Below are 22,930 nucleotides of genomic sequence, written 5' to 3'. Positions count from 1 at the left end.
ACAACTTCATTAAAAAAATGAAACAAGCCTCTTTACTCAGACGATAGATGCTTCAAATTAAATGCACTGGTGTATTTTTCTCCAAAACCATGCTTCATATCTAATGAGTTTGGGGGCTCTGCGACATTTTACACAGATCCTCATTAATGTTTCAGTGCATAGGTCTGTAAGCTTGTCAACATTTTCTGATGGTAACATTGTAAAATGTCATACATCCCAACATAAGCAAAGGAAAGCTGATGAATTAAATCTGATAAAACAGAGATGCCCACTAAAAAGAATATTAGCGTTCATTTTGGTAGTTTTTGATGTGATTCTTCTTTTACCGTGCATTGGGAATGCCAAGTACATCAGCGATTATTAATGGGAGCCCTGGACCAACAGAGCCAGGGACTCAAACTGGAGTTCAAGAGTGGCATTCTTCATTTCCTTCTCCAACACTGACTTCATACATACCTCCATTCAGCAAAAGAGGTGATGTCCCACTCACAATAAACAGACTGGCATTACAGATTCTGCAAATATTTTCTTGGTGGTTTTATTTTCTATGTTAAAATGCAATAATTATGTTTCTTATTTACCTGGGAAGCAAAAATCTGATATTTTACCTTCCATGGTTCTCATTCTAGCACATAATCTGCTGAGGAAATTTAGTATGCAAATGATGGCTGAGAAGTAATCCATTCTAAAAAAGGCTATGGATTTATGATTCATTTTTCTATACATATGTGAGTACATATATTTATATAATAAAAACAAATATTTACCCTTTGCTTATAACGTGTGAGGCATTGTTCTGTTGTTTTTTTTTTTTTTTTTTAACATGTATGAACTCATTTAGTCACCACAACAATTTTACAAGGGAGGTACTGTTATCCAAATTTTAAAGATGAGGAAATGGGATGTCTAAGAGATGTGAAGAAGTTTGTGCATGGTTATATAAAGTGAGTGGCAGAGCTGAAAATCAAACCCTAGCAGGCTGGCCCTAGAGTATACACTCTAATCTAAGATTTTATAAACACATATATGGGAAAGTGCTAACATTTCCCAAAGCTCTGGAATATTCTTCATAAAAGGAAGAGTGGAGAAAGTATTGGAAGTGTAAGCTGTTAAAACTGAGCCAACCTTACTATTAAAATTGTTGATAAATCGTGATTTGAAGAACAGCGTTTCCAAACTGTTGAAATTTTAAACATTTAAATGCAAGTTACAACACAGATATCTGGAGCCTTTGAAATAGATATTGTTACAGAAATTCTGCATCTAGTAATCGCTTGCTTTCCTATTTTATTTTTCTTTGAACTTAAACTATGAATATTATCACTGTAGAAGTTATTAAAAATAAAACTCCATATGTGACACAGCAGAGATGTTACAGGACGACTGAAGTATGGGTCAAGAGGAAATTTTCCACAGACTGACTTACATGTTTCAAAAGAAACAGACAAATTTTTATGCTGCTCTGATTCCCTCTGAAAAATACTTTCATAGTGAATGCTTTGATATCATCATAGGCTGAGAGCCCTTTTCATATATATGAGTGATTTCCAACAGGAAGCTGACTTATCGGTTTACATCCAAGTTTTCTGTTTAGACTTGAATTTGGAATGCTAATTATTTAAGGCAGAAGGTGAGCTGTGATTACTGGCCCATAATGAACCTTAAAATGCCATGTATATATCTGAGAGGACGTTGAGGAAGTCAAGGTCATATGTAGCTACTCTAATAAGGGTTCTAAGGTCTTTTTTAAACAATTCTCCAGGCTACCTTTATGTATTTGAGCTTAAGATATGAAGCAGAAAAAATCCACATGGCAGTTATAGGTATTAACATGTTTCTTAAATATTATTATATAGTATTATCACATAATATATTAAGTGGATAGATTTGTGCCATGAAGAAAAAAGAGGGCAAATGCACTTTAGTAATTATATGGCAATTACCTTCAATTCCTACTCTTCTGTTGATATTCCAATCACTCACCCCAAGAAAGCCTATTCGAGCTGCTAAATCACAAAATCAAACACTACAGAGTCCAGGAGCTGGGGAAATGGTGGAGGAGCCCGGCAGGAAGGCTTGTCAGGCGATAGGCTGTTTCCCCTTCCCGCTGGCAGCCTGAATGAGCTCTAAAGCCAAGGGCTAGATCTCAGAACTGCCAATGTTTTAAAGAGAAGCAAAGGCTTGAGCTCTATTTCCTCACCTCCCACCAACAGGGAATGTGGTATTGGCATTCTCTACCAGGTTAGCCAGACTTTCCCGCCCCACCCTTCTCAGGTTTTCTCTGCTTTCTTGCCTTCTACTGTGGTTTGGATTAAGTACGTTTTTTGGGACACATTGCCTGGAATGTTTGAGGAAAGGAAAACAAATGAACAGAAACAGTTACTTCATATTTCCATGATCATTTCCCTGGATTTTCTCACAATTTCTTTGCCCTTTTTAAGTTGGGAAGGGGTCTCTTTGCTTACCACAATCTTTATTCTCTCTGTTCCAGGAATAGCCACACTTGCAAGGTTCACAATTATAACAGAGTTCTAGATAACCTTCTCCTTTTATTAGAGGAAAAAAATACAGCCTCCAAAACTTCTCTAATGTCACCAAGGACTGAACTCAGGCCATCTGACATTCATTTATTCAATGGTTCATTCTTTTTTTCTTACTTATAAGTGACATCTTTCAAAAATTAATCTTTTGTGTCATTTATCCCATTTATTTATGTAATTCAATAAATTACATTTATTACTTTATTAAAAATCCATTTATCAATAAATAAACCATGTAATCTCCATCCTCCAGGAACCCACATTCTCTTGTCAGAGGCAGTCATTATTTACCAGGAGTTGCCAAACATTTTCTGTAAGGGACCAGAGAGTAACGTTTTAAGGCTTTCCAGACCGTATCGTTTCTTTGATAACTAGTCAACTCTGTCAATGTGGCTCAAATACAGTCATAGAAAATATGTAAACAAATGAGTCTGGCTGTATTCTTATAAAACTTTATTTACAAAACCAGGTGGCAGGCTGGATTTGGCCCAAGAGACATCAGTAGCCGACCTCTGATACAAACAAAAGATAATGGCATCACTTTATGTGAGGTGCTTCATTGAGGTAATTCCACATCAGAGAGTTAATGGAGGGCATAGTGGGTGGAATTCAGTAAACTGAGAAGGGTCGCTGGGTGGGGAGACAGTCCAGACCTATATAATACAGGGGCAGTGCAGTAAGGACACAGAAGAAAATGCCATCTTGGCAAACGGCCGGTGGGGTGATACAGTGGATTGTAGGATCTGGCACATTTTGAGGTGTGAAGTAAGTCTGCAGAGCCCTAGAGCTTCGCATATTATGGCCAGTTTAGATCTGTATTCCAAACATGGTAGGTCCTGTTGATAATGGGATTGTCTGGAGCTCAGAAACATGATCAATATGCATTTCAAAAGATCATTCTGTCTCCAGTGAGCAAAGGGAATTAGCAGGAAATAGTGCTAATGAACGTATTATAGATAAAGGTAGGACTCCTGAGAGCTTTTGTCATAGATTAGGCAAAGGAGTAGTAGGGCTGGAAATGAAACAATATGAGAGTGAAAGGAGTTAACAGACAGCATCAACAAAATGCAGTAACGGATACAGGAGATCCAAGAGGATGGATGGAAGGTTTTTGCTTCGGTGTCATTAACCAAGTGAGGTAGGAGGTCCAGTGAGGGCTCAAGAGAGTCTTAAACACATGAGGGAAACCAGTGCTTAAGGGACAGACACAAGAGAAGTCAGTGTAGGAGTCTGGTTCATTATTCCCGCTCTGATCTCACTGGATCACGAAACACAGACACAGACACACAGACACACAGACACACAGACACACACACTGACACACACACCCATAAATGGCTAGGAATGAGGTCCCTTGGTAAAGCATCCTTATTGTCCTCATCCTGCTTTATTTTTCCCAAAGCATTTATCAACTGCTGATATTATACAGTTGACTTTTTAAAAAAATGTTTATTATTCATCTTGCATCTTCCCCACTACAACCTAAGGTCTAGAAGGGCAGGAATTTTTATCCACTTTGCCTACTGATGCATCCCAAGTAAGTAAACTAGTGCCTGTCACATAGTAAGTGTTCAATATATTGCATGAATAAATAATTTTAACATTTTGTATATAACTGACATTTTGAGCACTGACTCTGAAATCTTTATTGAACTGTTGCCTCCGTAATATCCCAACATGGTTTAGCATTTCATTTAGGAAAATGATCATTTCTACTTAGTATTTGAAATAAATCAGCTTCACTGCCAGGGATTCTATGTTTAAATTTAAAAAGCTGTGTTTGTTTTGTGATGTAGTGAGCTTTCCAAAGACACAGCTCAGGAACTTTGTAATCTTCCCATCCTGCCACAGCAACTAGCATTTGCTACCTATGCGTTCCTGCCATCGCTTCCCATGTGCTGGTTTGCTCTACCCAGGTTGTAAATTCTTTTAGAGTAGGAACCAGGCTTGTACTTCTGTAAGTGCCTGGGTCTGTGATACTTGTGTACACATGCCCACGCACAGAGGCTAGTGAAGAACATATCGAAGATGCTCGAGAAGCACTTTCACATGCTTTGATTAATGAGGAGGCTGAAATGTACACATGTAATGAAGTGGTTATAAAATCAGGTATTCCAGATTCACCCATGAGAAAATGTTCTCATGCCAGAGGCTCTTTCATAATGTCTGGGCTGTGATTTAGATGGAATTCCCCTGGATGCACAAACATGCCCTGCTTTAATTCCTGAATCGAGTGGATTTATTCCTTAGGAAAACCTTCCTAGCTTTGGGTCTGTCACTGGCTGGCTTTGTTTCACAGCTATGAGAACAGGAAGTTAGCAATACTCAGGAAAGAAAAGATTAGTACTTGTCGCCAAATTTGTACAGCACTGGCTAAAGGTGGTCAACCTTTATTTTTTTAAACCACTTCTTAAATTCTGTCATTTTCTGATCTGATGGTATGTTCCTTTAATTCAGGAATAATATCTTACTCATTTCTAGCTTTCCAGCAGCAGCCATGTTACACAGCTGGACAAAGATGGGAATTTAGTAAGTTCACTGAATTTGAATTATAAGATGGTTTTGGTGGAAGATTTCTTTTTTTACACCAAGATGTTACTGTTTTGGAGAAAAAAGAAAACATCTTATTGTGAAAAATTCTGAAGCTTGGCTCATCACAACTTATACCTTATTTCAGCCCCTTTAAGCTGGTTGTCACATCAATTTGTGATTTCTCCGTGAATATATTAAAGTTCACTGAATAATAATTACTTTAAAAATCATAAATATAAGATTGAGATTCATTTTAATTAGAGGAGGGAAAACGTTCTTTGTTAACAAGCTACCCAGACTTCCTCTTTTATTTCAACACATTTTCCTGCAAATGGAGATGTGAACTATGTTGAATTCATAACAAGAACAAACAAACATAACCTACAACTTATGAGCAATTGCTGTGTTCAGCAGGTTTTTCAAATGAACACTTTTTCTTTGATAGTATTTGTTAACTAGCTATATTTGTTCATCTTCATAAATGCCACAGCTTAGTCACTTTAACGCCTTTTAATCATTTGCTAAATCAGCGTCTCTTTCTCGGTTAAAGTGCGCTCTCTGGTGGTCACTGATTAAGATGCAACTACCCCAATCAACTACATTTGTGTGTAAACAGCTTGGTTCAACATCATAGCTAAATGGAGCCTTTCTCAAGGAACTAAATACATTTCACCTTTAAGTTAGACTTTTTAAGCAGAGAAAGTGGTGTCGTTGAGGAAGATGAAGAAATATTTGGAATTCCCTGTAGGATCTACAAAACAAGCAAGATAATTACCTCCCTCCACTGCTGACAGCTTCGCCTCCTCTCTGGTAAGTTACTAGAATGTTACGAAAAAAAGGAACAATTAATAGACATATTTATATATCAAAAGCTATTACATTCGTGAGCATCTTTCTAAAATGGAATTCCTTCTGTCTTCCTACATAGAAGCATTGCAAAAATCATCACACGATGTAACAGATTTCTGATTCAACTAGTGACATTTAACTATTGTATAGAATTATATATACATTATATATATAGATATCTATATATCACTCCTATTTTCTTCATGTTCCAATAAGGTGGAGAATCAAGAAAAAGCAAAACATCAGTACGTTCTTATTAAATATAACTATTACACATCTGTACATTAGCATTCCCATGGATTTCCATTTTGAATTGATTATTGGAGCACATAATTTCATGATTTTATATAAGTGTAAACTTAAACTCAGAAAAAAAAAACCTACTAATTTTCCCAGAAATATGAGTACCAGTAAGTCAAAGATAAATGTTAAAATAAAGCTTTCCACACACAAAGATGTATGCCAAGTTGTGACTATTAATTCATGTGACCTATTTTTTATTGTGGCTTGTGCAAATTATTTCTTATTATATTTTCATCAGACATGTATAGATAATCAAAATATATTATAATGCTCTTGAAAGCATTCTCGGCGTAATAAATTTGGGGTGGAAAATTTTAACCATAACAATAACAAAAAAAGATTTGCACATAGTTAGGCTAAGTGGTTAAGAAGATTAGCTTTTCTGTAAATACAGACACATTTTCTAAGAAGAAATGTGTTTTTAAAGCTGCCAAATTCTGCTACTTAGAAGAACTCCAAACTGGAAGTCTGTTATAGAGAGATAACTGCTCCCAGTGATGACAATAACTGGATTAAAACTGAGAGGGCGTAACTACAGGTACATCTTTTCCTGGAGGTGATGTGACAGAAGAGGCCCCATTTTGAATAGAACGGAATATTAGGATTCTGACTTAGGGAAAATGAAAAGTTTTATCTTTCACATGTGCTGGGTATTTTGGTTACCTTTAACAATATTGATTCTGGGGACAGAGAAATACAAGGGAGAGAAATTTTTGTTGGAAAACTCGAAAGCTTAAGTTGAAAAATGCACTGCCAAGTCTGAAATAGTCAATAAGATCATTAGCATGTTAAATCATGCTGAAGGTAGAGAGAGTGTGTCTACTTAATGAAACACATGCAAACAAGGCTAAGATCCAGTGTGGAATTGTGAATACATCATTGCATCAAATGGAAGAAAAGCAACACCAACCGTGTCTACTTTAAACACATGCCTGGTGTGAGTAAATCAAGTATTATATGCACTTTAAGTTCTTACCCCCAACTTACTGCAGAAAATGAAATAAAAACAGAAACACAATAGTAGAACGCATGCCAGACTAACAATGGAAAGGAGGAGGGTAAGTGCAAATATATACCTGTTGGTGTGAAGGTAAAAGACGGGACTGAAAATCAAAACAAAATATAAACCAGTTATTAAGCTGAAGAGAGAAAGGGAACATATCACATTAGTATAAATCAAGCAGACAGCTGAACATAAAACAAATGTAAATAACTAAGCCAGCAGTTCTGACACTCTGATCTATGAATAAAACCAACTCTGAGGTTAAAAAAAGAAGCTTGTCTCTACAGGTACCATTTTGAAGTGTCTGACATTCTAGTACGCTCAGGAAGGGAATTCTGCTAGGTTAGCCTGCAAATGACCCTGCATTTAGTAACACAGATTTAGCTCAGGCTTTCGTACAAACAAGAATCCTCCACTATTAATCATCTCCAAACACAGGGTGATGGATTCTTAAACAAGCATTATCAGAGTCTTGCTGGACCTTATCTAGAAATCTGAAAGTAAATGCTTATTAAAGTGAACTACTGGATACATTTATGTACTCAACATTGAGAGAAAAAAAGAGGGAAAGAAGGAAAAGAAGGAAAGGCAAGGAAAGGGGAAGAAAAAACAAACACAACGAAAGGAAAGGAAAGCAAAGAAAAAGATGAACTGAATAAAAGAGAACCATAAAATTTAACTGTTTCGCTGAGCGGAAATGCCTGACGTCTTATCACATAAATGACATTTCTTATCATCATAAAAATTTGTGAATGGACAGAAAAAACTGGAATTTTAAATTCTAATTTCTTTGAGTTTACTTCTAGAAGCTTCCTAGAAGTAGACTGGGCATTCTTTTAATACCACAGTGGAAGCTAAACAATAGAACAATAACACCCTTCTGAAAACCGTCACTCCCTCTGCAGTTATAAATCTTAATCTAATCAATAATGCCTGAAATTGAACTGCAGACCTCAAAAGTAGCAGCCATTCCTCCCCCACTTTTCCTATCTTCTCCCATTCCTGGGGGGTTGGATAACGGCAGAGCAATTTCCATGTCATTTCATAGAGGGAGGAGATTGACTTAGTTCCAATCTCTTCATGTTAAATTAAAGTAAACGCTGCTCTGGTTAAAAAAAAAAAAAAAAAAAAAAGCAAGGAAATATATGTTATTCCCTTTAAGATTAAAGTTTTTTTAAAATAATCTTTAGTACAAACAAACTAGAATATTGATTACTTATCATGTATCAAAACGCTGCCAGAATTATACTTTCTATTTCACATTAGGACATCTCCAGGAAATTTACTGTAAAATTGGAGCACTCGGGGTTGCAAACTGAAAGGCTATAGCATCCTCTACAATTGCCAGTTCTTACCCAGACACTTTATCTCTGAGCATACTAGAAAGAACAAAAGCAAAAACCTCAGTGCTGCATCCCCAATTTATACCCTGGCCTTCGTTTGCAGCACAGCAATCCCCGTTTTAAGAATCCTATTGTATTTTTTTTTTCAGTCAGGTCTTTTCAGAGTCAGTGTAATTTAGCTACATTCAAAAATTCAGAGCCATAGTAACAAGTCTTCATATTAAAAAAAAAAAAAAAAATGAAAGGTGCATTTGAAACTAAAGCTATTCAAGCAAGAATGGAGTGCCTGAACATTAATTTGCAATCACAAGGACACTGGGAAAATATGAAAGGTCCTTGTCATTACCTCTCCTAGCTAACTGCTAACCCCACTTTGAGGAACTGAAGAAGAGATGAAAAGGAGGTCAATGTAAATGAAATTTTCACTGCTAGCACACCAAATAGCAACTTAATTTTCAAAGCTTCCAATAATATAATAAACTCTCTGTGTCCCTAAGTGATGCTGGTGCACTCTGTGAATGCATGTGGCAGGGGGTACCCAGCCAACTGGCAGATGTCACACCGATAGCTAAACGTAAGGGGGAAATGTTAAATAGACTCACTATTCCCCCAAAGTTACACTCTGGCTTGATGTTTTACAGGTCAATGGGTTCTTTTACATTTTTTATTCTTTAAAATATTTCACTTTCTTTTTTCTTAAAACTACTGGCATTGACTTTGGCATAGAAAATTTAAGATCTCAAAATGCACTTAAAAAATTGCATAGAAACAAAATTATGAAAAAGTGCCAACAGGACAAAGTGAAGAAAGCAGAATCAAATGCTCATCAAATTACATTTGTAATTATGTTCTATGATTTCTGCTTAAACACAAGCTAAGTTGAAAGGACAATGGTATTAGTTTAATAGGTTTTGCACAAAGAGGACATAGGCATTTCTCGGCATGCTCAAAGTACGTTAGTAAAGAAAGAGAAACATTTCAGTAGGAAGGAGAGTTGCATGTCACATTTCTAGAGTTCAAGACAACGTAGAGCATTAAATTAGTATCATCACGTAGCTATGGCACCTCATAAGAAACCCAGGATTCCACCGACTGGCTATTAGCAAAACAGAGTTGATGACGGAGGTCTTTTGATGATGAATTCAAGAGACTCCACATCTATATGTTAATTAGTCACCCTTTTCCTCATTCAAATCAGCTTTCCAAACATCTTCTACCCCTAACACCCTACCCCTTCCCCGCTCCACCACACAAAGACACCCAAAAACCCCTTGTCTACCATTATTTTTAGTCAAAGGTTTTATATGGTAACATGTGCCTGACATTCTTCTACTTTGTATACATAATGAGCGCCAGTTCTCTTTTCAGTAACCTCCAAGCCCTCATTTTCCATTTCACAGGCGGGAATATTGACATACTGCTTCATCCCTAGATAGGACACATATCTGAAAAAAACATATTTAAGGATGATAATGCTAAAGCAAATGTATGTACATGAAGAGACTGCTGCTGAGCCACAGGCAGGTGGCAAGGAGATTTAGTTTTATAGTATTAGTGACGCATTTGTGTTGACTCTTGCTGAGTCCCCTTGTGACGGAGAACACAAATATTTTAGATTGCTGTCCCGTACTGTTTTATCTATGCGTAGGGACATTCAAGTTCTAGCTAACATGAAAAATTCTGACTTTGTCATGTAATTGGTCAGGGAAATAATCTGGCCAACATGTGTAAGAAATGTTCACTTATGTAGAAAATCGGGGGGAAAAGTTGGTGATGGTAGAAGACTTTTTTTTTAATTGGAAATCCTCTTTAAATTTGCTTTGCAGCAAAGCAAAGCTGTTGCATGAGACTGAAGGATGGGACCTCTAATTTGTATAATCTGCCACTTAGTCAGTACAATTCTGAGAGCAAGAATGGGGTACTAAAAGTGATCTTGTTGGACTAATGACATAAACTCGGTGTCCCTGAAAACTGCGACTTACAACCATCTAACCTAACCTACAGCCAAGATCTGAGGCTCAGAATTGATGAAGATATCAAAGGGGCAGGGAGCATTGTCTGTCTGACACTGTTAACAATTTCCTTTGAGAATACAAAACACAAAAGTATCAGCAGGCTTCGGAGTTTAAGGATAAGTAGCAAAAGTATCTGTGAAAATCTTGGCATATTTGGGTCATCTTTAAAATTGTAAATATTAATAGTGGCCAAGTAAGCTGTCTTTTTTAAAACTGCAAACATATTTGTAACAAAATCACTATCACTAAGTAACAGCATACACATATTCCATTTCGCAACTTTACAATAATAAAAATGGACTAACCCTCTTCTCTCCCTAAGCAACAGTACATCACTCAGTCACGCCTTCCATATTCACCAAGAAAGGAGTATTTTATACATAATCAAATGGCAGTATTTTCTATTTTGCTTCACAGAGGGTAATGGTGTCTCCTCTGAAACTGCGTGAGATTGTTTCAAGGTTGCGTTTATAATTCCAATAACAAGGACATTAAAAATTTCCCTCAAGAACATAAGGCAATAAAATAATTCCCTAAGAGAAAAGGGAAATGGTCTAACAGCCAAAGGTAGACCTACCTTGGCGAAATCTATTTTAAAGGAACTGAGCCCTAAGAAACTAATCAACTCTATTTGCAGTTCTGCTACGTAAGAGAAGTTAGTATGTGGATACCACAGCACCATAAACGCACTTTTGAAAATCTTTATATATTAAGAAATTTTTAGAGGATATGCATAATCATGAATCATTTGGAATCAAATATTAAAATCAAGAGTTTTAGAAACATTAAAACATGAAAACCTTGGGAAAGCGAATACCTTTTCTGATACCCGCGTAAGTGCTAGTCAGTCCGTTCCTCTTCTTGCGGTGTCGATAAAGCCAGATGCTGAAGACCATGAGGATGATCCAGCAGGCCGCTCCGATACCTGCTATGAAGGCCGGCTGCTTCACGACGTCAGAAATCTGCTGAGCCAGGCTGACTTGGTCCTCGGGTGACACGGGGTTTCCGTGGGAATCTGAAAAGCCATCTTCCGATTAATGTGGGCTTCAGACTCAACGCAATAACGCACGCACTCACTTGTGGCTGCCACTGCTTTGTTAATTTCTGGATAATGATTTCTGTTTTTCCTCTCACACCACTCACCATCATCAAATAAAACAGTTCATACTGTTTTCAGCAAAATTGCACAATGCTATTTATTTATTTCAACTCAAAGCAAGCGAGGCAGCTGTATAGAATCATGCTTAAAGACGAAAGCAATGGCACCTGCTTCTCTTTCCCACCCAAAGAGCTCTGCAGGTTACTGCTTAGATTAAGTCTCACAGGACAGTGCTAACTGAGAAAAATACAAAAACATAACACTAAAAAAATGAAATACTTTCATACACGTACAAATAATACATGTGCAAATAAGGAATATTTAATAAGTATTTACAGACAAGATATAAACTTTCTCAGATTTCTATAGGCATGCTTAAATAGTATGTTCTAAAAAAAAGAAAATTTTATTTCCTCTCTAAGCTAGATATGGAAAAGTCTCTATACGTGTGTATGTACCCCCGACACTAACACTATATTGTAAGACATTTAATTGTCTTAGAAACACATTAATTAACGTAAGTTCAGAAAGACCTATACAATTCAGGATCAGGAAAACCCAAAGAAAAATTAACATAATGTTACCATTGGAAGAGCCATGGATAATTTCTCCATTAAAATAACAATCACGGTGAGCAATAGACAAAATAGTGTTGAATATGTAAAAGAATTATAATATCAAGGGTGATGAATAGTCAAAAGGGCTCATATTTTCTGCTGGCCATTTTCATTCAATATTTAAAACTTGATGGAATATACGGCTAATAAAATGTACTTAGTTTACATTTATGTTTTAAGCCTACTGAGTTTTTTCAAGCCCACCATAACACCCAGTCACACAAGAGGTCTGCAAAGTTGCTGTAGAGAACTGGAGGCTGTATCACCAAAGCAATACCTAATTTTGTTGGCACTGAGTGATATCAACCCTGAGGGTGCCCACTGTGCAGAATGCCCACCTCTGTCTGCAATTTTGATGTTCTTCCCCCACCACATCTGGTGAAACAAGACGGTGTTGGCCCATTTCATTAGGATTGGTGCTTTCTTACTATTAAACATTTGACTCTGATACATATTGTTGTCATGAGTTCTTAAAATTTTATGTAGCCTCAGCATTGATTTTGAATCTAAGTTTAACCTTCTCACAGGTGTCTCACTGATACCCTTGACAATTTCCAGTTCCCTGCTTCCCTCCAGCTCCTCAACATGGTCAATCCAGGTAACTGCCTTACACGACTGACTTTTGGTGACCACTTCCCTATGGGATATGTAGACACAACTTCCTTGACTCACCCCAGTGACGCCACACCCCTCATGGACTGTGCAGATATGCCACAGTGACCGTTCTCAGACAGAATGTGACCCCATGGAACTTGTGCCATTTGCTCTAAGAACCCACCAGTTGGAACTCCCCAAAGGAAACCTGCCTGGGTAATACCTGCAAGGGCAAAAAGGCCTCAGTGCCTAGGTCTCCCCTCTCTGGACCCCCACCTGCTGGCTGAGCATACTGCCCCGGTGGCCTCATCGGCCCTTGTCGGCACACCCTCTGTCCCATGGATCTGTGAGTAACAAACTGCTTCAGTTACTGCATGTGTTTTTGTTGTGTTGCCTCCTCTGAGTCTCATCTAAGCAACACACTGGAAGGTTTTAACTTTCCTCCCAGTCAAGGCTCTCCTAGGAGGGGTCATATTGACAGGAATAAGCTGGACACCGGTCAGATGAAAGCCACAGGGACATCTGCCGGTATAAACAAGTTTCCTGTGCGAGGAACACCTGGTCATGTGTGGAACACTGAGGCGTTATGCTGTTTGCCAGAATTAAAAAGCATCCTGTGAAAGGCACAAAGTGAACACCCACAACCAAATTCTCCAAAGCCCTGTCAGGGCAGGACTAGAGTTTATAGCCACTCTGCAAAGAGAGACCTTAAGACCAAATTAGAAAGAAATACAGCAATTCTGCTAATACAATCTGCTTTAAGAGAGAAATATTTTTCAATCCAAAATACATTTTTTTCCAGAAAGATAATTGGTATAACTCATTACACATGAATAACATTTTTTTATGGATTCTTCTTTCAATGGATATTTTTCTTATTAAATGGCATTGCATCTTGATAAGAAAACTGGAAGGAAAAATAAGCAGCGTTCAATGATGAAGGAAACAGCCTTCAGGAAAACTGCACCCCTTTCAATGCAAAATGGCTAAATTCCTTCTCATGTTGTACGAGTGTGTGTGGTTTTTCAGTTTGCTTTTTTCTTGAATAGAATTCCAGATCTCATTCTATAGAGGGTGAAAAACCTATTTTCACAAGCAGTTACCTGCCTTTCTCTGTTTGTTGAATGAAAGTTTTATTTCATGTTCCAGACTCTTTTATTACCTCTGGTTATCCTAAGAGCACTTCATCCTCTTAAAGTTCACCAAGCAGACCTGTTCTTCTTATTCCTAATACATTCTTTGTATCTGCTAGGTTTATAGATTTCATGGCTATTTGTGCAAGGTTAAGATGGGTAGCCTCAGATAATATGGAAACATCCAAGAGAGGTCCTGTGCAAGCAACCAGATGGACTTAACAGACTCAAGTGTGGTATGACTAATGAATTAAAACAGGCACTCGCTAGCTCAGTCTTTGTCTCCCTGCAGCTGAGCCTATATTAGGAGATGGAAAAATGGAACTCATTTATAATTTCAAGGAAACCAATTTGGCCCCCATGGTTTCAATCTTAGATAAATAAAATTATACATGGTCATTTTCCCAATTTATCTTCCAAAAAATAGAACTAAATAATCTTCAGCCATAAAAATAGGTAAGCAACAATAATATATATAGTCATCATAATGTTAACTTATTTCAATGTTAATAAATTCATACTGAAATTTAACAAAATTGGGCAAATATTTGAATATCAACTATTTGCTCAATCTAAACTGTTTTCCTCCACATCTTATATAAATTTGCAACAGATGCATCAAGCAACTCATTTTGTTATAGTTTCTTGTGCTGCTTCAAACAAACCAGGAGCTATTTTTGTTTAAAAGTTTTATTTCTATATATAATCATTGGTTATTGTTTTAAAAAATATTTTGTTTTACTAGTTTTTGGAGAACAGGACGTTTTGAGTTACATGGATAAGTTCTTTAGTGGTAACATGAGTGCAAAAAATCAAATTTTAGCCTACAGCTGTGAAAGAGAGAGCACGTTTTCCCTAAAAGCTTGAATGGAACTCTCATCTAATGGAGCTGTTGGGAGGAGGCTTCCTGGCCAGTGACTTAGTTTTGTAGTGACCCCATTCATCTGCTTGTAGTCACACTGGGGGAGTGAGCGGCACCCTGTCTAGACCTGTACCATTGAACACTCCCATAGATGATGTGTTTCTTTCCTCCCCTTGCTGCAGACCCCGGGTCCACTTCAGAAGCCCTGTGATAAAGAGGCTAACTCATCCACCTATGATCCTCAATGTCTGTGTGGAACAGAGTCCTCACCCCACAAGTGGACTTTGGTAGATTTATTGTATCATAGGATAGAAATTCTGCAAATGTATCTATTACTGCAACTCGCATTGTCTAAACAACGGAACATCAATAATATTCTTCAAAATAAATGTGAAGTTCTTTATGTATAGCAAGGAAGTTTACGAAAACCAGGTGATTCTTAATTTTGTTTTGAAATGATCTCCAGGATGTCATCAATATTATTAACATGCAAAAATAGTATGTAATTGTGAAATACAAAGCTTCATACATCGGATCCCTTTTGATGATTGAACAACTGATTGTAATATTAGTAACATATACTAATATTTCACTAGTAATAAAATACTACTAATGCTTAACCTCTGATCTGGAAGACAAAATCATAAAGGTGCTATATACTTCTTGGCATCATTCATAATTTAAACACAGCTTCTAAATATTTGAACCTTTCTTCTTCCTTTTCAGTTACAATGGTATTTTGTCATTGTTTTGCTGTTTGTTTTAGAATTTACTACCATGCACTTACTAATTTGTACTTTATGTTCATGCTATATTGCCTAGAGTGAACCGTGGTAATGAAGCTTTTGATTTTTTTTTTTTAATTCATCTAACTATGTTTGAGGCACAAATTGTATTTAACTTTCTAAGCAATCAGCATATAAACATATTTTAATACTTCTTGTCATCTCAATCTATCTTTTGCTATAATAAGCAATTATAATTTTAAATAGACACTACATGTAAATATAAATTGGTCATTGCTATAAACTTCTAATACCTGGTTTAAGTTTTAAATAGAAGTTTGCTTGTTGGATTTTTTTTTTTTTTTTTTTTTTTTTTGAGATGGCGTCTCACTCTGTCACCCAGAATGGCGTGCAGCGGTGCAATCTCAGCTCACTGCAAGCTCCACCTCCCAGGTTCACGCCATTCTCCTGCCTCAGCCTCCCGCGTAGCTGGGACTACAAGCGCCGCCACCACGCCCGGCTATTTTTTTTTTGTATTTTTAGTAGAGACGGGATTACACCCTGATAGCCAGGATGGTCTCGATTTTCTGACCTCGTGATCTGCCCACCTTGGCCTCCCAAAGTGTTGGGATTACAGGAGTGAGCCACCGCGCCCGGCCTGTTTGATTTTAAATCCAAGCAACCGTGAGTTCCATGAAGGTACAGACTGTCTTTCATGTTCACGGAGGTATCCTTGGTGCTTAATTAATAGGATTTGTTGAATAGATAAAAACATTATCTAGGACAGGATTAGCATAACATTGAATATGGACAGCCTTTTGCTTGAAATATCAAAAATGTGTGCTTGGATATGTTCAAGTTTAGTTGAGATATCTATGTCTATATATCTGCATCTAGTCTCTCTCTCTCTCTCTCTCTCTCTCTGTCTCTCTCCCCTATATTTTAAGTAAAGCTAACACCTTTTTGTAGCTCTAAGCCATATTCCATATTCTATTAAATTAGCAATGGCGGTGGCTCAGCCAAATGCAGAAGAGCAAGGCGGGACCACATGGTAGAGTGAAAGACTGTCAAACTGGATCCACACTGACACTCACCCAGCTGGATGAACTGAGGCTCACTCTTCACCCCGGGCCCAGCCCCAGTGCTGGCTGCCACTTCCACACTGTATCGGATTCCAGGAACGAGAAAGGGAATGACCACAGAAAAGGTGGAACCGTCCACTGTTTTGTTTATGTGGTATCGAGTTTCATTGCCCAGACACCAAATCTGTAAGAAGCGAAAGTCAAGCTGTAAATTACCTACATTAATGCAAAGATCAACACAGGATTGCAGTTTTAGACCTAGACAGAGTTCAAAACGGTCATGCGCTACCATAAGAAGTTTCCAAAGTCATTTTTCCCTAAAATCTAGTTCTATGAACAATCTTCTATTCAAATTTAATGTTAAAAGTAGTTTCAAGGTGTCTTTATTACTTTCTCATATACTTTTAAAAGGCTATATCAGGTAAGTCTACAAATCTGTGCTTGAAGGTAGAAGTTTCCATCAGCCTACTTCATTAGGATTTCTTAAGAAGACATTATTTGCCAGATAAATAAGTAGCTCGCAGATAGCTGTGTCTATGCAGATCAAGAAGAATACCATTCAACATTTGCATTCTAGGCATGATGACCAGATATTGTAAAACAAAAATGAGTAGGAAACTCCAAGTCTCGTACTTTACTTCAATCGTTCTCTGGGATCAATCTGCCTGGCACTGACACTGGCACATCACAGTTTACTAAGAGTAGCTGACTGAAAAGGAAGGAGAGCTTCTGAATACGCTAAAGCAGTTTGCACAACTAAGATTATTAAAAACAAAACTGCACACAAGGGGTAAGCCTCATCCCAGGATTCTATTCACCCTCTGGTACACTGAACTGTATTGTTGGTGAGGGAAAATTCGCCCTCCGATCGTCTATTTAAATGGGACTATCAGTGCTTCACAGCATCCACGAGATCATAAAGAATAGCAATACGTATTTGATGTGAAAAAACCTTTCTTCTAATGGGAAAGTTAGAGCTACCTGATTAACTTGGCTAATAATATTTGTGATCAAAAACTATTCTCAAGAAATTGAGATTTTCAAACTATACTATAATCCTTGTTTTAAATTTCACTAAAAGATTCATCACCAAGTGATTTTCTGCGACGTGTAAGAACTTGGATATGGTGCATGACAATGTTCAAACTCAGTTTCCATAAGAAAATGATCTATAGAAAAACATGCACATTATTACTATTATTATTTGAGATGGAGTCTTGCTCTGTCACCCAGGCTGCAGTGTAGTGCTGCCATCTTGGCTTAGTGCAGCTTCCACCTCCTGGGTTCCAGTGATCCTCCTGCCTCAGCCTCCTGAGTAGCTGGGATTAAAGGTGTGCACCACCACACCCAGCTAATTTTTGTATATTTAGTAGAGATGGGGTTTCACCGTGTTGGCCAGGCTGGCCTCTCAAAGTGCTGGGATTACAGGGGTGAGCCACCACGCCCAACTGACATGCTCTGAATTCTTTATGATGTCCTCAAGCAATATATACCATTAACTTTAAGTACACAATTGTCTAAACTGTAATAGGAAGTGAGATTTAAAAGAAATCTAAGCATGAGAGTCTCCTCCATCATTTATCCTTTTACTTTTTTCTTTGAAAGTTAGTATTATTTTAATACAGTTTCAATACATAATACCAAGAAATGGTCAGACCCTATACGAGGAGCTGACCATTTGGAAATAAAGACTCTTTTTTTGTTTTGTTTTGTTTTTGTTTTTGTTTTTTGAGACGGAGTCTGGCTCTGTGGCCCAGGCTGGAGTGAGCGGCGCCATCTTGGCTCCCTGCAAGCTCCGCCCCCCGGGTTCCCGCCATTCTCCTGCCTCAGCCTCCCGAGGAGCTGGGACCACAGGCGCCGCCACCTCGCCCGGCTAATTTTTGTATTTTTAGTAGAGACGGGGTTTCACCATGGTCTCGATCTCCTGACCTTGTGATCCGCCCGCCTCGGCCTCCCAAAGTGCTGGGATTACAGGCGTGAGCCACCGCGCCCGGCCGGAAATAAAGACTCTTTTGTGATTTTTTTTTTTAAACCCCAATTACATTATACAGCTGAACCAAAGCCACAAACTGATTTTGTACCAGTCAATCAGGTTCAGCAAGGCATTTTATTATTTTAAATTGACCGTGAAGTTAAGTGAAATCCACCCTTTTGCATTTCTTCAGGAGAGAAATGAGTTTTGACTCTTAGGTGAAAATGCCTACATTCCACAGTTTACCTTGAGAGCTGAGACATCATCTCATTTTAAATCCTTAAAAATCTTCTATAACATTCTGTTTTCCTAGACTAACACATAGTATCCTGTCAATCCTCAGTATGGAGACAGCCTTGAAACTCTTAAGAAAACACTTAAAAGTACAGAGACTTTTAATGCCTCAATTATGCTAGAAAATCTTATTTGAAACATATGAAAACATCCACAGTGCACTTATGGCAGTCTTTTAAATACTTTAAAAACCACACTGTTAATATACACACATTTCATAAAGAGGTTTCTCAATTTGTTTTTAAAACTATTTTGAAAATAAAATAAAATTCGGCTCAGGATACTTGGTTACTGTACAGATTAATTTGCTACTCAGAAGAACATGTACAGTCTTATTTGGGCCTTAACTAAGAACGCACATCAGAATCGCCAAAAGATTCACCGAAATATATGTCCAAGGGCCCCTGTCAGACCAACTGAATCAGAATTTCAAAATCACTGAATAAACAAGAAAGCGTTTTAAAAATAATTTACATGTTGCTATTTGGACCAGCAGATGGCGCCAAATATCCACAAACAAATACCAGCTTTTTCTTTGTGAATGGCGGGGGCTGTCCATCAGGACATTCGTACACACACATTATTCTCATACCTTATACTCTTGGACCATTCCATTTTGGGTGCCTTCTGGAGGTGGCTGCCAACTAACCAGAATTGCAGTTCCGTTTCCATCATTCTTCGATACGGTTACACCTTGGGGTGGGGCACTGGGTGCTATTAAATTGTTTTAAAAGGTAGGTTATTACAATGTGCTAGAGAACACTGAAAGCAGGTTATTAATATCAAAACCAATAATAAATATTTAATATTATTTCAACATATGCTTTTTTTTTTTTTTTTTTGAGACGGAGTCTCCCCCTGTCGTCCAGGCTGTATGTAGTACAGTGATATGATCCCGGCTCACTGCAACCTCCCGCTCCCGGGTTCAAGCGATTCTCCTGCCTCAGCCCCCTGAGTAGCTGGGATTACAGGCGCCGCCACCACGCCCGGCTGATTTTTGTATTTTTAATAGAGACGGGGTTTCACCACTTTGGCCAGGCTGGTCTCAAACTCCTGACTTCAGGTGATCCACCGCCTCAGCCTCCCAAAGTGCTTGGATTACAGGCGTGAGCCACTGTGCCCCGCTGCATATGTTTTAAAGATGTATTTCATCCAAGTCTGAATAGTCCCAAACTACCTAAGTTGTTCCTCACTCAATGCTAATTAACTGCCACTGTGAATTTTCCATAACCAAAGTTAAACACCTTGTTCCCACCAAACCTCCCAGGACAATTCCTATTTCTTCCACCCTGTAACTCTAGTCTCCTGTTCTCCCTCAAAATGTTCAAAAGTATGAAAATGAATGTTAATCATTCATCATAATTATTTATACAGCCAAAGCGACAAAGACATGTTGGGAAATATCGTGCTGTAATTTAATGTAATCTTTTACCTTTATGTAAATATTGTTTAATTTCTAGTAATAGGGTGGTCAGCTATAGTGGTTTGTCTAGAACTGAGGTGTTTTAAGAGAGATGAGATTTAGGAAGAAAATGTTAATCCCGGCCGGGCGCGGTGGCTCACGCCTGTAATCCCAGCACTTTGGGAGGCCGAGGTGGGCGGATCACGAGGTCAGGAGATCGAGACCATGGTGAAACCCCGTCTCTACTAAAAATACAAAAATTAGCCGGGCGTGGTGGCGGCGCCTGCGGTCCCAGCTCCTCGGGAGGCTGAGGCAGGAGAATGGCGGGAACCCGGGGGGCGGAGCTTGCAGGGAGCCAAGATGGCGCCGCTCACTCCAGCCTGGGCCACAGAGCGAGACTGCGTCTCAAAAACAAAAAACAAACAAACAAAAAATGTTAATCCCAGAAAGTCCTGGGCAAATCAACACATTACTCCAATCATGGATCAAAACAAACAAATAGAAAATGCTGAATGTAAAATAAACCAAATGGAAAACAATTTCATTTTTAAATGTGAATTTTAGTTCTGAATAAATTTCTGTATATCCTTAAGTAATATAATGTTCACATTTGCACATTTGTAGGCAGGCCACTATTGAAGCAAGTCAACTATTATAGCATTTTGCTTTTCTAGTTTTCTAAATAAACAAATACTGTTAGCAAAATGTATGTTCAATGTCAAGAAAGTTAATAATTAATGCCACTCTTAACATTCTAACAATTTAAATTAAGCCAGTACAATCCTAACAAATATACTGCACTGCATGGAAATCATACGCTTCATCATACTTGCCTTCTTCCAGGGTCTTGGCGAACTTGATTTCACTATCTGCTCCTTGAAATTCATTAAAAAAAGGGCGAGCCTTAATTTCATAGTTGACTCCCTTTCTGAGATCAGGGATAACCACACTGTTTTTGGTTGGGGTCCTCACTTCGAAAACTAACCAGTCTGATTCTCCGTGGTTGGCTCCAGACGGCCGATAGAGAATTTTATATCCTTGTATATACTGAGACTGTTGATCTACCTATTAAAAAGACAAGTAAAATGTAATTATTCATACTATTTTACTGGTTCATTAGAAAACAATAAAAATTAAATGTTATAAAATGCACAAAATTCTGTCTGGCTTCATCCCACATTCTTACACAAGAAATGTGTCAGAATTAGAAAGGAAAAAATAAAACTCATTAGAATGTGGACAACATGAGTGTGCTCATAGAAAATCCAAAAGAATCTTCAGCTAAAACATTCAAGTAAGTAAAATACTGAAAAAAATCCACTATCTTTTGTAAATCTTCAGCTAAAACATTCAAGTAAGTAGAATACTGAAAAAAATCCACTATCTTTTGTAAGGTGATACAAATTTCTGTGGCATTAACTTCTATGCTTCATGCAGAAATGTGAGGCCTGATGGCAGCTCTAACACTGCATGTAAGACACACCTGGGCCAAGGGGATGAGAAGCTAAAATGTTTGATGACTCTCTGATTTTAAAAGCCTACTTAACACTACTTGGAAATATCTCCAAGTTTAAAAGATTCATGTAATAATGATCCTATCACAAGTTACATATCATAGTTAATACTATCTGTTTCTTTCCTGAGACAGGTCAAGTTCACTACTGCAGCACAATAAGAAAAAAATAGGCTCAAGATGCAACATTTTTCTGTTTAAAGCCCAACTAATAAGCACTGTAATAAACAGTGTTACACTGTAAAGTTATCATTAATGTACAAGTGGGCAACAGATAGTTACATTTTATATGCATTATAATGATCTCCCAGACGCTTAGGAAAACTGAGATCAAATATTGTAACAACTCACTGTCCAGTGCACTTCGATGGAAGAGGAAGAAAGGATGGTAGGGTTGTGGAGGTGCAGAACAACATTCCCCAGCTCTCTCTGGACCTGCTTGTGGTCCACCCCCTGGCTTGTTGGTGGAACATCTACAACAATTCAAGAAAACTGTGTCAGTTTCTACACAATGCTACTGAACTGAATGAAAGCATGGTAAAACAAACTTTTCATTCATAGCAACTCTCAGTTAAGTAGAATACAGGCCAGGCTGTGATTCAGAAAAAAAAAATAATAATAATAATTTAACCTTTTTATTAGGATCAGGAAAGTAAGAGGGGATAGACATACAGAGAGAGAGAGAATGCAGAGGACACGTATTATAGAAAGTCAAAAAGAGCAGGAAGCAAAGACAACAATGGCAAATAGCAACATTGAGTGGCTCCTCCTACCATGCCATGATCACTTTCCTGATGAAAATGAGGGCACTAGTGCAATGCCCTCTGAGTTTATGAAAACCTGTAGTGGTCCTAACTATACAAGACAGAAAAGAGACTGCAATTGCAGCAGAGTGGCTAAGCCATGAAAAGAAAGGAGATATGGTTAGTGAAAACCAAGAACAGAAAGAAGTCAGATACTTTACATCATTAAGATGAACTTGGATATTTTCTCATATAAGGTATATGGTAAGTTAGCGGCTACAATGGAGGTGATACAGATGCCACCAAGGA

The 22,930-nt window shown here is 37.9% G+C and overlaps 1 protein-coding gene across 8 annotated transcripts in view; it reads right to left on the bottom strand.

The window, feature by feature from the left end:
- ROBO1 (roundabout guidance receptor 1) overlaps positions 1 to 22,930 on the bottom strand; it is a 1,154,304-nt gene that overhangs the window by 43,525 nt on the left and 1,087,849 nt on the right. For 6 of the 8 annotated variants that reach the window (XM_005548415.4, XM_065539306.1, XM_065539308.1 and 3 more), the window contains 7 exons: positions 22,230 to 22,351; positions 21,199 to 21,430; positions 19,556 to 19,677; positions 16,710 to 16,881; positions 11,403 to 11,600; positions 7,301 to 7,327; positions 5,848 to 5,890 (listed from right to left, as the gene is read on the bottom strand). In XM_005548415.4, the coding sequence (XP_005548472.3) occupies positions 5,848 to 5,890; positions 7,301 to 7,327; positions 11,403 to 11,600; positions 16,710 to 16,881; positions 19,556 to 19,677; positions 21,199 to 21,430; positions 22,230 to 22,351 (916 nt within the window). The remainder of the gene's footprint in view (positions 1 to 5,847; positions 5,891 to 7,300; positions 7,328 to 11,402; positions 11,601 to 16,709; positions 16,882 to 19,555; positions 19,678 to 21,198; positions 21,431 to 22,229; positions 22,352 to 22,930) is intronic. The other 2 variants (XM_074033670.1, XM_065539310.2) reach the window with 1 other exon arrangement.

Source organism: Macaca fascicularis, chromosome 2 (assembly GCF_037993035.2).
Source record: "Macaca fascicularis isolate 582-1 chromosome 2, T2T-MFA8v1.1".
In the NCBI taxonomy this organism is placed as follows: domain Eukaryota; kingdom Metazoa; phylum Chordata; class Mammalia; order Primates; family Cercopithecidae; genus Macaca; species Macaca fascicularis.
This window is presented reverse-complemented; position numbering and strand designations above follow the sequence as displayed.